Source organism: Mandrillus leucophaeus, unplaced genomic scaffold (assembly GCF_000951045.1).
Source record: "Mandrillus leucophaeus isolate KB7577 unplaced genomic scaffold, Mleu.le_1.0 Scaffold156, whole genome shotgun sequence".
NCBI classification, from domain to species: Eukaryota; Metazoa; Chordata; class Mammalia; order Primates; family Cercopithecidae; genus Mandrillus; species Mandrillus leucophaeus.
The window spans coordinates 3,304,823-3,317,767 of NW_012101543.1; the positions used below are offsets into that span (position 1 = coordinate 3,304,823).

Below are 12,945 nucleotides of genomic sequence, written 5' to 3' on the forward strand. Positions count from 1 at the left end.
TGAAACTAGGGACTAAAAAGGTTGTATTACCTTTCCTAGTGTGATCTAGTATAGTTGCGTATTGTTGTTTGTTTGAGACGGAGTCTCGCTCTGTCGCCCAAGCTGGAGTGCAGTGGTGCGATCTCGGCTCACTGCAAGCTCCGCCTCCCGGGTTCATGCCATTCTCCTGCCTCAGTCTCCCAAGTAGCTGGGAATACAGGTGCCCATCACCATGCCCAGCTAAATTTTTTTGTATTTTTTTTTTTTAGTAGAGACAGGATTTCACCGTGTTAGCCAGGATGGTCTCGATCTCCTGACCTCGTGATCCGCCCGCCCCGGTCTCCCAAAGTGCTGGGATTACAAGCGTGAGCCACTGTGCCCGACCAGTTGTATATTGTTAATACATAGGGTTTATGGACCTTTACCCCCACGCCATTCTTGGATTCTAGGATGAGAACTCTTGTGGTATTTAGATTGATATGTGTGATACTACAGGGAAGATAGGTCCTGCTTGATGCTTGCATGGGAGCCTTGTTAGGAGCTCACCCTTTTGTTCCTCCTGTGTTGTCAATTTATTGACAGCAAATATACCAATTAAATGGACACTATTAAATAACTTTAAAAAAAAGGCAAGATAGAAAATGGAGCAATAGGTATCAGTACAACAAGTTTTAGAATATTTAAGAGTAGAATTGTATATTTTGGAAATTAGATAAGGATATAAAGGAGAGAGTGATGCAACAAAATTTGGAGTGAAAGGCAAGAAAGTGGAAAATTAAATGCAAAGGAAAGGAAACTTAAGAGATTGGGAGACACGAGAGACATGAATTTGAGGAAAGGTATCGTTATTCTCTTTTAGAGAACATAGGAAATACATTTATCTAAACAAGGATGAAAGAGTTGAGGGGGGGAAATACAGGATTTGGAGACCAGAAACAGTTATTATGGCTGCTCTGGGGATTTTGTGGGGATTCAGCAAGGTTAGGGCCTTGCTCAGCGAGGCTGGTTGAAATCCTCCTTTGAAATTCGGGAACATAGTTTTATGATATGGTAGGTCTGTAATTCGATTTTTTTTTTTTTTAAGAGGTCAGTAAGATGTCACCATGTCCAGAGTGTGGCATTAGAGCTAGTTCATTCACTTATTAAGTGTTTTAAATATTAAGGTGCTCATTAAAAATTGAGCACCTACTGTGAGCCAGGTACTAATGACATAGCAGTGAACAAAACAGATTAAAATCAAACAGCCAAACAAAAATATACCATGCAGTTACTGTAATGGAAGAGACATGATAAAACAAGATAAATTAGTAAAACTGTAAAAACTTGTAATGAGAGCATGAACCATTCAATTATTAGTGGGGGATAAGTACTTTAGCCAGAGGAAAGATGAGGCATAAGCTCCTGAAGTGGGACTATGTCAGGTATATTAGAACAACAGTGAGTAGGCAGAGTAGGCAGTGTAGCTGGAGGGAACAAGGGAAGAGCAGAGAGTAGGAGTTAAGTTTGAGAGGTATTAGGGAGAACCTTGGTGGACTAAGACCTTAGCTTTTATTTTGTGTGAGATGGGAAGCCATTGAAGGGGTTTGAATAGGCGTGGTCTGATTTTGTTTGTTTGTTTTATTTTTTTGAGTCAGAGTTTTGCTCTGTCTCCCAGAGTGGAATGTGGTGGTATGATCATGGCTCACTGTTGCCTCAAACTCCTGGGCTCAAGCAGTCCTCCCTCCTCAGTCTCCCAAGTAGTTTGGTCTGTAGGAGCACACCACCATGCCCGGCTAATTTTTTGATTTTTTTTTTTTTTTTTTTAATAGAGACGACGTCTTGCTAGGTTGCCCTGGCTGGTCTCAAACTCCTGGGCTCAAGTGATCCTCCTGGCTTTGCCTCCCAGAGTGCTGGAGTGAGCCACCGTGCCTGGCCTGGTTTTTAAAATAATATATATAATATTTTTTTGAGACAGAGCCTTGCTGTGTCGCCCAGGCTGGAGTGCAGTGATACAATGCCGTCTCACTGCAACCTCTGCCTCCCAGGTTCCAGCGATTCTTGTGCTGCAGCTTCTTGAGTAGCTGGGACTGCCACTAAATTAGCGTCCCCATGCCCAGCTAATTTTTGTATTTTCAGTAGAGACAGGATTTCGCCATGTTGGCCAGGCTGGTATTGAACTCCTGACCTCTAGCGATCCACTCGCCTTGGCCTCCTAAAGTGCTAGGATTACAGGCATGAGCCACCGTGCCTGGCCCTTTTATTTTTCTCTTAGTAAAGAAACTTGCTGTCAATAATTTTTATTGAGGTATAATTTATATATAATAAACTGTACCCATTGAAAGTATACATTTCTATGAGTTTTGAAAGTTGTACTCACTGAGGCAAGCACCATCACAGTTAATAGAATAGTCCAGCACTCTGAAGTTTTCTGGTGTAGCTTTGTAGTACATTCCTACCTCCACCTCCTGCCCTAGAAAACCTACTGTTGTTCCTTTCCCTCATGCAGGCTTTAACATGTTCTCTTTGATTTCTGTGTTGAGAACAAATTGTTAGAAAGTCAAGGGTGAGAGTAAAGGGGAATTTGTCTTTTCAGTATTTCAAGAGAGAATGATAGTGGCTTAGACTGGGATGTTTGCAGTGGAGATAAGGGTTGGATTCTGTTTATCTTTTGGAGTTAGTGTGGACAAGAATTATGGATGGATGAGATATTGGATTTTAGAATAAGAGGCGATAGAAAATATGGGAATTTTTAGTGTATTTGTGGTATTTATAGGTATTAGGCTGGATGAGATTACCTAGGAAATAAGTGTAAATGAAGAGAAAGCATAAGGATTGAAGTGTTTGGGGCTCACCAAACATTTAATGATTTAAAGGGCAATAGATTTGGTAAACTGGTGATCTGGTAATGAACTAGTGTCTCTACAGATAAGGGAGTAGTGATGTAAAAGGGAAGCACTAACTTGCATACGCTTTCATTAGAGCAACTCCTTTTGATGAAATCCTTAGCCTCACCGTGGAGGAATAGAGATGGCTCCAAAAAAAGGAAAATGAAGGAACCAAAAATAGTGGTAATAATATTAGAAGTCTAGAAAGAAAATAAAAAATTTGCTCAGAGTTAAAGTAGTCCATGAAAATGAAAAGTTTTTGAGCTATAGAAAACATCTGAGAGGACTTAAGAACATTGAAACTTACATATATTGTAAGCTTAAAAACCTAGGAATGAGCGATGTGCACCCTTAAGTCACAGTGAGGAGGCAGAGGCACCTTAACTGAGGAAAAGTCACAAAGGTGGAATGTAATCCGAAGAATGATTTTTTTCCTGGGGAAGGAAAGTGGAAGGAAGAGACATCCATAATGAGATAAGGTCTTCATTGGACACAATAGAAAGGAAAGGAGCTAGATGAGCAAATTCTCCGAAGTTCTCTAACTGGGAAGGTTTTGATGGAGGCAGTACATGTTAAACAGAATCAATTCTGTTAGTAGTAAAAAACATTCAGTACTAACTGCAAATTTAAGTTACTTTGTTATCAGATTAACTTTTATAGAAAAGAATACAAATAATGAAACAATTGGGTAAAAGAAGGATGTGAGGTACTATACTGTTTGGTTTGCCTAATTAGCCTTATTTCATTAATTCTTTCAAGCCTTCTCCAGAAGAGGTCAGCAAAATCCTAGTTACCAATGAGTTGGCTTGCTGTGCTTGGTTGGCTTGCATTGTTTTTATGTATTATTTCATTGTAGAGGTATTTTGTTTTAACAGCTCTAGACCTGTGTTTGGGCTTTTTAATATTGTTGCCAGGTGTAAAATCAGAGTATTTATTTGACTACAGACTTTTTTTTTTGTTTTTTAAAAAAACATATTTAAAAAAATAAAAAATAGAATCAGGGATTCACCATGTTGTCCAGACTGACCTCAAACTCCTGGACTCAAGCAGTCCTCCTGCCTCAGCCTCCCAGAGTGCTAGGATCATAGGTGTGAGCCACTGCACCTGGCCTGACCACAGGTTTTTATATAGTGGAGACAGTGTTTTATTTTTGCTTAAAGCTCTGCTTTCACTTAGTCCTAATATGTTTTCAGGATGACATTGTAACATTATTTTGTTTGGGTGGTTGGAACTTGATTTTAAAAAATTGAGATTGAGATCATTAAAACACTAAAGTTCTAATTTTGTTTATATGGAAATTTTAAGTGTTCGACATTATTGTTTTGCCTGATTTTATTTTATTTAAGCATTACCTTAATTTTCAGAATTTGGTAATGAAAGGAAAGTATTGCTTTTCTTATACTTTTTTAGGTCTTTCTGTTCAGATTGATGTTAACTTGCATAGATTCCTTAAGCTTAAACCTAGACTGATTGGCCTACCTTTCTTTTAAAATAAAACCAGCTACAACAAAAAACTTCAGAAGATAACACGTGCCTTAAGTCGTAAATTAGAGGCTTTTCCCTCTCATTAGTATTTTTTCTTTACTGTTTATTCATTTAAAAATATTTCAAAGACTTTCTTCTTTCTCTTCTGGGATGTTGTCTGCAGGCACTCAGAATGGTCCAGCATTTGACATAATGTCGTAGGGCTTTTTACAATACAGCCTCTAACAAAACAAGGCTGTCCCGGACCCTTGGTAATAGAGTTGTTTACCTTTTTATTAAGAATGTTGGGAAAGCACCAAAATCTGCATGTGGATGTGCCCAGACAGACATTGAGGGGTTCGTGCTGTAAGAGCTAAAGTTCTCCATGAGATTGTCCAAAACAAAGAACATGTCAGCAGGGCCTGTGGTGGTTCCATGTGTGCTAAATGTGTTCGTGACAGGATCAAGCATGCTTTCCTTATTGAGGAGCAGAAAATTGGTGTGTAAGTGTTGAAGGCACAAGCATAGAGTCAGCTAAATTAAAAAATGCAACTTTTTTGAGTAATAGAAATGAAAAGACTTAAAAAAATTTCATCCACTATGAATGCTTTTGATTGGCTGAGCTAAGCCACATACTTAGATAGTAAAACAAATGGCATTGTCATCCCCTTAATTAATAATAACATGGCTTTGGCTTGATTTTTTAAAGCTTCTTTAATTATTTAAGCTCCTTTAGTTCACATGTGTTTCTGAAAATATATGATTAAAAGTGAAGTTGAGGCTAGGTGCTGTGACTCACACCTGTAATCTCAGCACTTGAGAGGGAGGCTGAGGTGGGCAGATCACCTGAGCTCAGGAGTTTGATACCAGCCTGGGCAAAATGGTGAAACCCTATCTCTAGAAAAAATAAAAAAGACATAGCTAGACCTAGTGGCCGTGTCTGTGGTTCTGGCTACTCAGAAGGCTGAGGCAGGAAGAACGCTCAAGCCTAGGAGACCGAGGTTGCAGTGAACTGAGATTATGTTACTGCACTACCTGGGTGACAGAGTGAGACTTCATCTTGAAAAATAAAAGTGAAATTGAGACAAGGTTGTTGAAAAACCTTTTACTTTGATAATATCAGACCATTGCTACTTTTTTTTTTTTGAGACGGAGTCTAACTCACTTTGTTGCTTGGACTGGAGTGCAGTGGCATGATCTCAGCTCACTGCAGCTTCCGCTGCCCTGATTTAAGCAATTCTCCTGCCTCAGCCTCCCGAGTAGCTGGGATTACTGACGTGCACCATGACGCCTGGCTAATTTTTATATTTTTAGTGAAGGTAGGGTTTCACCGTGTTGGCCAGGCTGGTCACAGATTTCTAACCTCAAGTGTTCTGCCTACCTGTTACTTGTTTTCATTAGTGTGTGTGTAAACCCAATGTTAAATGACTGCATAGTATTCCATTATATTGCATTGCATTCTCCATTTATTGGAAATGTTTGGGTTAGTACCTAGGGTAGAAACTGAATTGTCTACCATATTCTACACTCCACACTTGGCGAGGGAAGGTAGGCACATAAAGCAATGACAATATGGTGTGATACATGCTAATGTAGAGTAAGCACTCAGCATTTTGAAGACATGGACTAGAGACTTTTCACCCATTATTGGAGTTGTCGGGGAGGGGCAACGCGGAAAAGGTGATAACGCATGTGTCCTAAAAAGGAGATGTGTAATTGTGTATGCGCATGGGCAAACACGGCATATGCCAGGCAAGAAAGTGTTGGGATTGTGGGAGTAAAAATTTGGTATAAATTTTATTCGACTTAACCGAGACCTATATTTGCCTAGGTCTAATTGCCTGAGTTAAAATGAGTAATCAAAAAATGAAGCATACATAACTTAAATATTTTTGCTGAATATATAAATGAATGTTCAGTAATTTGTTTTATATAGAGCCAAAGTCATACTTTGGAGTCTAGATACGTTAATTGGGGTTTCTGGTCACATTTCTTGAATAAACCACATTTAAACATGTACATAATCTAATGGTTTGCAGCTTTTATTTATTTAAAGCAGAGCCAGAACTTGTAGACAATTGAAAAAGCTATTAGAGATACCCTAATGAGACATGTTACCGTTTTTGTTCTCAATTTTTACTGTAATTCTGCAGTACATTGCTTTTTAAGGAAGTGACTTTTTTTTTTTTTTTTTTTTTTTTTTGAGACCGGGCCTCACTCTGTTGCTCAGCCTGGAGTGCATTGGCACAGTCACAGCTCCTGGGCAGGTGATCTTGTCCCCTCAGCCTCTCAAGTAGCTGGGACCACAGGCAAGCACCGCCATACCTGGCTAATTTTTTGTATTGAGACAGAATCTCCCTATGTTGCCTAGGCTGGTCTAGAACTCCTGGGCTCAGGTGATCCTCCCACCTTGGCCTCCCAAAGTACTGGGATTGCAGGCGTGAGCCACTGAGGAAAATGACCTGTAGTAAGCCTTCCAAAAGCTGTGAGCTCCGATTTTCATTTAAATAAGTGGGTAGTTTTAGTAGGGTGGGATTTGTTTTGTTTTACTGTTGTGTGCCCAGCACTCTAAAACGATATGTGAATATGATAACTGTTCTTTTGTAAGACATTAATGCTGCTGGTGCACAGAAAGCCCCAGAGAGTTGGTTGTTTAAGTTAGAGATCAGGACAATATTTCTATTATATGTTCCATAGTTTGGGAAACTGTTCTAAATATAATGCTAAAGGAGTTCAAGGCAGAAAACCATGAAATAGCTGAGGCCTAGAGAGGCCAGATCCTGAAGAGTTTTCTGCACCATACTAAGAGTTACCCTTTCCTAAGTGCTAGGGGGAACTGTTGAAGAGTTTGTCGGGAAAGTGATACTACCGAATTTGTCCTTTGGATAAAGCCTTCTGCGTACTGAGTGGAAGGTAGCTTTGATGACCTGAGGAGGTCCAGAAGAATGGAGACCTGAACTTGGGTTATGGCAACTTGGATGGAGAGAATAGGTATTAATGAGTACAGTTCCTAGATCTTAGTGTTGGAATATTTGCTGTCCCCTTTTTGGGCCTGTAGTGCTCAGAGGTGTTCACTGTAACACAAACATCCTTGGCCGCAGAGCTTTTACTGAATCTAGGTTTATTTTTTTTTTAGGATAGATTTCCAAACATTTAATTAATTCATTTTATAATAAACACTACTATAGGTGGTATGACACAAAGGTTCATGGGGTAAGAAATATTCCTATGTCATTGAGTTTTCAGTCTTGTGGGAAAGACAGAGGTTTGAGTGCTACAAAGCAGGGAAGAACTACAAAGCAGACAGGATATAGTGGTGGTACTATCTCTTCCAGGGTACGAACACTTAAGTTCTTGATTAGAGGTAAAAGTTTTTTTGTTTTTTTTGTTTTTTGAGATGGAGTCTTGCTCTATCGCCCAGGCTGGAGTGCAGTGGCGCGATCTTGGCTCACTACAGCTTCCACCTCCTGGGTTCAAGTGATTCTCCTGCTTCAGTCTCCTGAGTAGCTGGGACTACAGACACCCGCCACCACACCCCAGCTAATTTTTGTGTTTTTAGTAGAGACAGGGTTTCACCATATTGACCAGGCTGGTCTCAAACTCCTTACCTTGTGATCCACCTGCCTTGGCCTCCCAAAGTGCTGGGATTACAGGCGTGAGCCACCGCACCTGGCCCCAAAAGTATTTTTTAACAATACATGAAAAATGATGTTTTACACATTGTTTTTATGATTTCTTTTCATGTCATTATCAGGTAATAGCTAAGAGAAAAGAAGATTCTGGGAAGATCAAACTTTTGCTTCATTGGATGCCTGAAGACATGTAAGTATTTGAAATACTATGCGTAAGTAATAAGTTCATGTTTTAGTTTTGTTAAAATCTTATGCACAAAAATTATTTGTTAAATTCAAATAAAAAGAAATTACATTGTACAACGTTTTGAGGTTGTCAGGATTGAAGAGATAATCTGAAAGGTCTTAGACTATCTGGCTTATGTATATTACGCTTCAAAACTTAAGCCTTTTTTATTTTTATTTTTATTTTTATTTATTTATTTTTTGCTGGAGGCAGTGGCTCAAACGCCTGTAATCCCAACACTTTGGGATTGTAGCACTTTGGGATCAGAAAGTTGGGAGGCTGGGAGAGGCCGGGAGAGGCTGCCAGTTTGAGACCAGCCTGGCCAACATGGTGAAACCCCATCTCTACTAAAAATACAAAAATTAGCTGAGTTGAGTGTGGTGGTGCGCACCCATAATCCCAGCTGCTTGGGAGGCTGAGGCACAAGAATCACTTGAACTCGGGAGGCAAAGGTTGCAGTGAGCCAAGATCATGCCACTGCACTCTAGCCTGGGCAACAGAGCCAGACTCCGTCTCAAAAACACAAACAACAAAACAAAAATCTTAAGCTTTTTAAATCTTGTGTGGTGTTTTTTTGTTTGTTTGTTTGTTTGTTTTTTTGAGACAGGGTCTCAACCTGGGCATCAGTGAGACTCTGTCTCAAAAATGAAAAAGTATAGAAATTTTAAATCATTTTTAGCATTTTTGGTGACCTCCAAACAGTATGCAAGCAGCCATAGCTGTGCCTTTGTTTGAATCTTTTATTTAAAAAATTTGTAAATGTTCTCTAGTGCATAGTGAATGGTATTTTATAGAAAAAGCAATTGACTAATTTTCTAGCAGTGATTACATTTTTCTTTAAGCTTTTGTGCCCATTTAGAGCACTTCTGACCTAGATGTTCCTTAGTTCAGATATTTCATGTAATTTTCTTTTTATCTTTTTATTAAAATTTTCTTTTTATTAAAATTTTCTTTTTATAAAAGGAAATGAGGATATGTTATAGAAATATTGGACAAAATTTATAAGCATCAAGAATATAATAAATTTTGTTGAAAGAGATTTTATTATGTATGCCTAATTCACATATGTGGCCAATGGCTGGGCACAGTGGTTTATGCTGGTAATCCCAGTGCTTTGTGAGGCTGAGGCAGAAGGATTGCTTTTAAGGCAGGCGTTTGAGATCAGCCTGGGCAGCATAGTGAATCCTTGTCTCTACAGGAAAACAAAAACCAAAAAAATTAGCTGGTTGTGATGGTGTCACCTGTAGTCTCAGATACTCAGGAGACTGAGGTGGGAAGATCAGTTGAGCCCAGGAGGTTGAAGCTGCAGTGAGCCATGATTGCACCACTGCAACTCAAGCTTGAGGGACAGAGTGAGACCCTGTTCAAAAAAATCAAGTACAAATGTGTATATTCCTAATGTTCTGGAAATGGATTAATCCAAATATCAAAATATATTCATTTGAATTTTATTGTAGATTTGAATTTCTTTGAATTCAGTGTTAATGGCCACATGCATTTTTTTTTTTTTTTAATGGAGTTTAATCTTACAGGGGTTTTATTTATTTTGTTTAATGGACTTTAATCTTACAGGTTTTTTGTTTTGTTTTGTTTTTAAGAGACAGTCTCGCTCTGCCGCCCACGCTGCAGTGCAGTGGTGCACTCTCGGCTCACTGCAACCTCTGCCTCCTGGGTTCAAGTGATTCTTGTGCCTTGGCCCCTGGAATAGCTGAGAATACAGGCATGTGCCACCATGCACAGCTAATTTTTGTATTTTTAGTACAGATGGGGTTTCACTATGTTGGTCAGTGTGGTCTTGAATTCCTGGGCTTAAGTTATCTTCCCCCCTTGGCCTCCCAAAGTGCTGGAATTAGAGGAATGAGCCACTGCACTGGGCCCTTTTATTTCTCTATTAGTAAAGAAACTTGCTGTCAGATTTCCAACAAGTCAAAATCAAGTATGAATTTCATTAATTGAGTTAAAAGCTAGCCAGTGTGTTCTGACAGATTTCTGATTTGATAAGATGTTGCCACTGAAAATGTTTAATTTATTCCTGAATTCATGTTTGAAATTTAACACTGCCATTTCTTATCTGGAACTCCACGTCCTACTATTAAGGTTGATAGCTGAACTTCCCTGGCTTCTGGGAAACTTGTTCACTTAACGTGGACTGAGCAGAGTAGCAGAAAATGCCAGAATGTGAAGGCACATGAAGTGTAAATCTAAAATTAATGTTATTTTATTATTGACTTGTTTTTTAATTCATAGTCTGCCTGATGTGTGGGTGAATGAAAGTGAACGACATCAGTTAAAAACTAAAGTAGTTCATTTATCAAAGCTACCCAAAGATACTGCCTTGCTTTTGGACCCAAACATATACAGGTAATTTAATGCTTGCCTTTATGTTTTACTTTTTGATTTGTAATTTTCTCTCCCCAAATTTTGGATAAATTAGGACTTAGTTTTAAGTGCTGAATTTTGATACCAAGTATATCTCATTACTTCCTGGCTTGTTTTTTGTATGTGGACTCACAAAGAGTTAAAAATTGTAGAATCCAGAAAAACAGTATTTTGCTAGTAAAGTTTATATGCTTAATCCCAGATTTATCTTAAGTATGTTAGATTGTAATATACTTAGTAATTTGAAAATAAGTGCCCTTTAACAAAGTAATTCTTTTTGTAATAACAGACTTTTGTGGACCTAAGAATATGTTGCATGAATCTGAAACACCAAAATTGTTTGATTTTTTTTTTAACTTACCCTTTGTCCAAACTTTCCAAAAGAGCAATTCAAATATTATTTGTTTTTTAAGACATAGCTTAGAGTGTTCACATTTCTAGTAATTTTATGTTTTGAGCTTTTTTTAGTGTGCTGTGCTTATGAAGGTATGTGGGGGAAGGAGAAGAGACCAACATTTCTCTTCTATGCGCTGAGTCACTTTGCTAGGTGCTTTGCATATCCGTCATCCTCACGGCTGCTCTGTGAAGTAGGTTTTACTGTCTCTGCTTTACAGATTGGAAAACTGAGGCAAGAGGTTAAATAGTTAATCCGCCCAAGTTTCCACAGAATGTGGTTGAACTCCATAGTGCCTCTATCCAAATGATGTACACGAGAGTGATTAAAAAAGTGGTGGAAATGCTTAAAATCAGCTTTTAAAAGGCACTCTTACGGAAAGGACTTTATATCTTTTTTCAATGAAACTTTGTAAATTTTAGCTATCATAAAGATAGCTAATTTTACATTAATTAAATACTTTGAAGGACATATTCATTCCACGATGCACCGTTTTGGGGTGCTATTCACCTGGAGATTTCCTGTAATTTGGGACATTATTCTGTGAGTAAAATTCTAACATAATGGGCATTGCCATCTGGAAGCATAGTTTTCCCTATTACAAAAAAGGGTTTTTTTTTTGGCTGTTCCCAGTGGCTCATGCCTATAATCACAGCATTTTGGGAGGCTGAGGTGGGCAGTTCGCTGAAGTCTTAAGAGTTCGAGACCAGCCTGAGCAACATAGTGAGACCCTGTCTCTACAAAAAATACACAAATTAGTCAGGCATGGTGGCACATGCCTGTAGTCCCAGCTACTCAGGAGGCTGAGGTAGGAGGATTGTTTGAGCTGGGAGTTCGAGGCTGCAGTGAGCCAAGATTGCACCACTGTACTCCAGCGTGGCTGACAGAGTGAGACCCTGTTTCAAAAAAATTTTTTTCTTCTCAAACATCTTTTGGTGAAAGTGCTAATTAATACAATAAAACTTGTTCTTTGTGGAATGAACTAGATCATCAAGGAGAAGATTGAGAGTAATCTACTACCAAAAATTTGGGAAGGTTGCAAGTTATCTCTTTATAAAGAAAAATAATTGAGTGTTCTTGATTTACTTGTACCTAATTTAGAGTTATTTAAGTTTACTCTTTGGAGAGATGAATTAAAATTAGCATCCTAAAAGAGTGATATTTTGGGAGAGCCACTCTGCCTTTTAGAACTAGTTGTAAACCTCTCTTAGAGATCTTAAACTAAGATTAATCTGGTTTTCTGCCTGCATCCTGTTTCCTTCTTTCCAAGAGTTTTGCTTTCTCACCACATCAGCTTGTTTTTTTTCTGTTTCTGTGCTATATAGGAAGCAATTTAGATATTTTAATGAAAGTGACTTAAAATTTAAGCTTAGAACTAATGTTCTGAAGTGCATAGGAACAGTGTTGCATATTCTCAAATTTATGTGTGTGATTCCACAATTCTTGCTGATTTTATTCTTTGAAATGAGGATGTTCTTAAGATATATTAGGTGCTTCTGTGGATTTGATTTTCCCTACCTGTGTCAAAAATGCCATCTTGGCCTGGTGAGGTGGCTCACGCCCGTAATCCCAGCACTTTGGGAGGCCGAGGTGGGTGGATCACTTGAGGCCAGGAGTTCGAGACCAGCCTGGCCAACATGATGAAACCCTGTTTCAACTAAAAATGCAAAAATCAGTCGGATGTAGTGGTGTACGCCTGTAATCTCAGCTAGTTGGAAGGCTGAGGCATGAGAATCACTTGAACCCAGGAGGCGGAGGTTGCAGTGAGCCGAGATCACGTCCTACACTCCAGCCTTGGCTACAGAGCAAGACTCTGTCTCAAAAAAAAAAAAAAGAAGGAAAGAAAATCCTAATAGTAGCTACCAACATGTGTGTAGGGGAGTGGAGGGAGTTAGTGATAAAACTTTACAATATATAGATTCCTGAATATTTGTGTACATATATATGAATGATCTGTGACTATATATTAATTTTTTTTTTTTCAAGAGAGTTTCGCTCTGTCGCTCA

At 38.7% G+C, this 12,945-nt stretch overlaps 1 protein-coding gene across 2 annotated transcripts in view; it reads left to right on the forward strand.

Moving 5' to 3' along the window:
- The window catches only part of AEBP2 (AE binding protein 2), an 87,059-nt gene that overhangs the window by 70,018 nt on the left and 4,096 nt on the right, over positions 1-12,945 (forward strand). For both annotated transcript variants that reach the window (XM_011975461.1, XM_011975462.1), the window contains exons 6-7: positions 8,062-8,129; positions 10,413-10,526. In XM_011975461.1, coding sequence (XP_011830851.1) covers positions 8,062-8,129; positions 10,413-10,526 — 182 coding nt within the window. The remainder of the gene's footprint in view (positions 1-8,061; positions 8,130-10,412; positions 10,527-12,945) is intronic.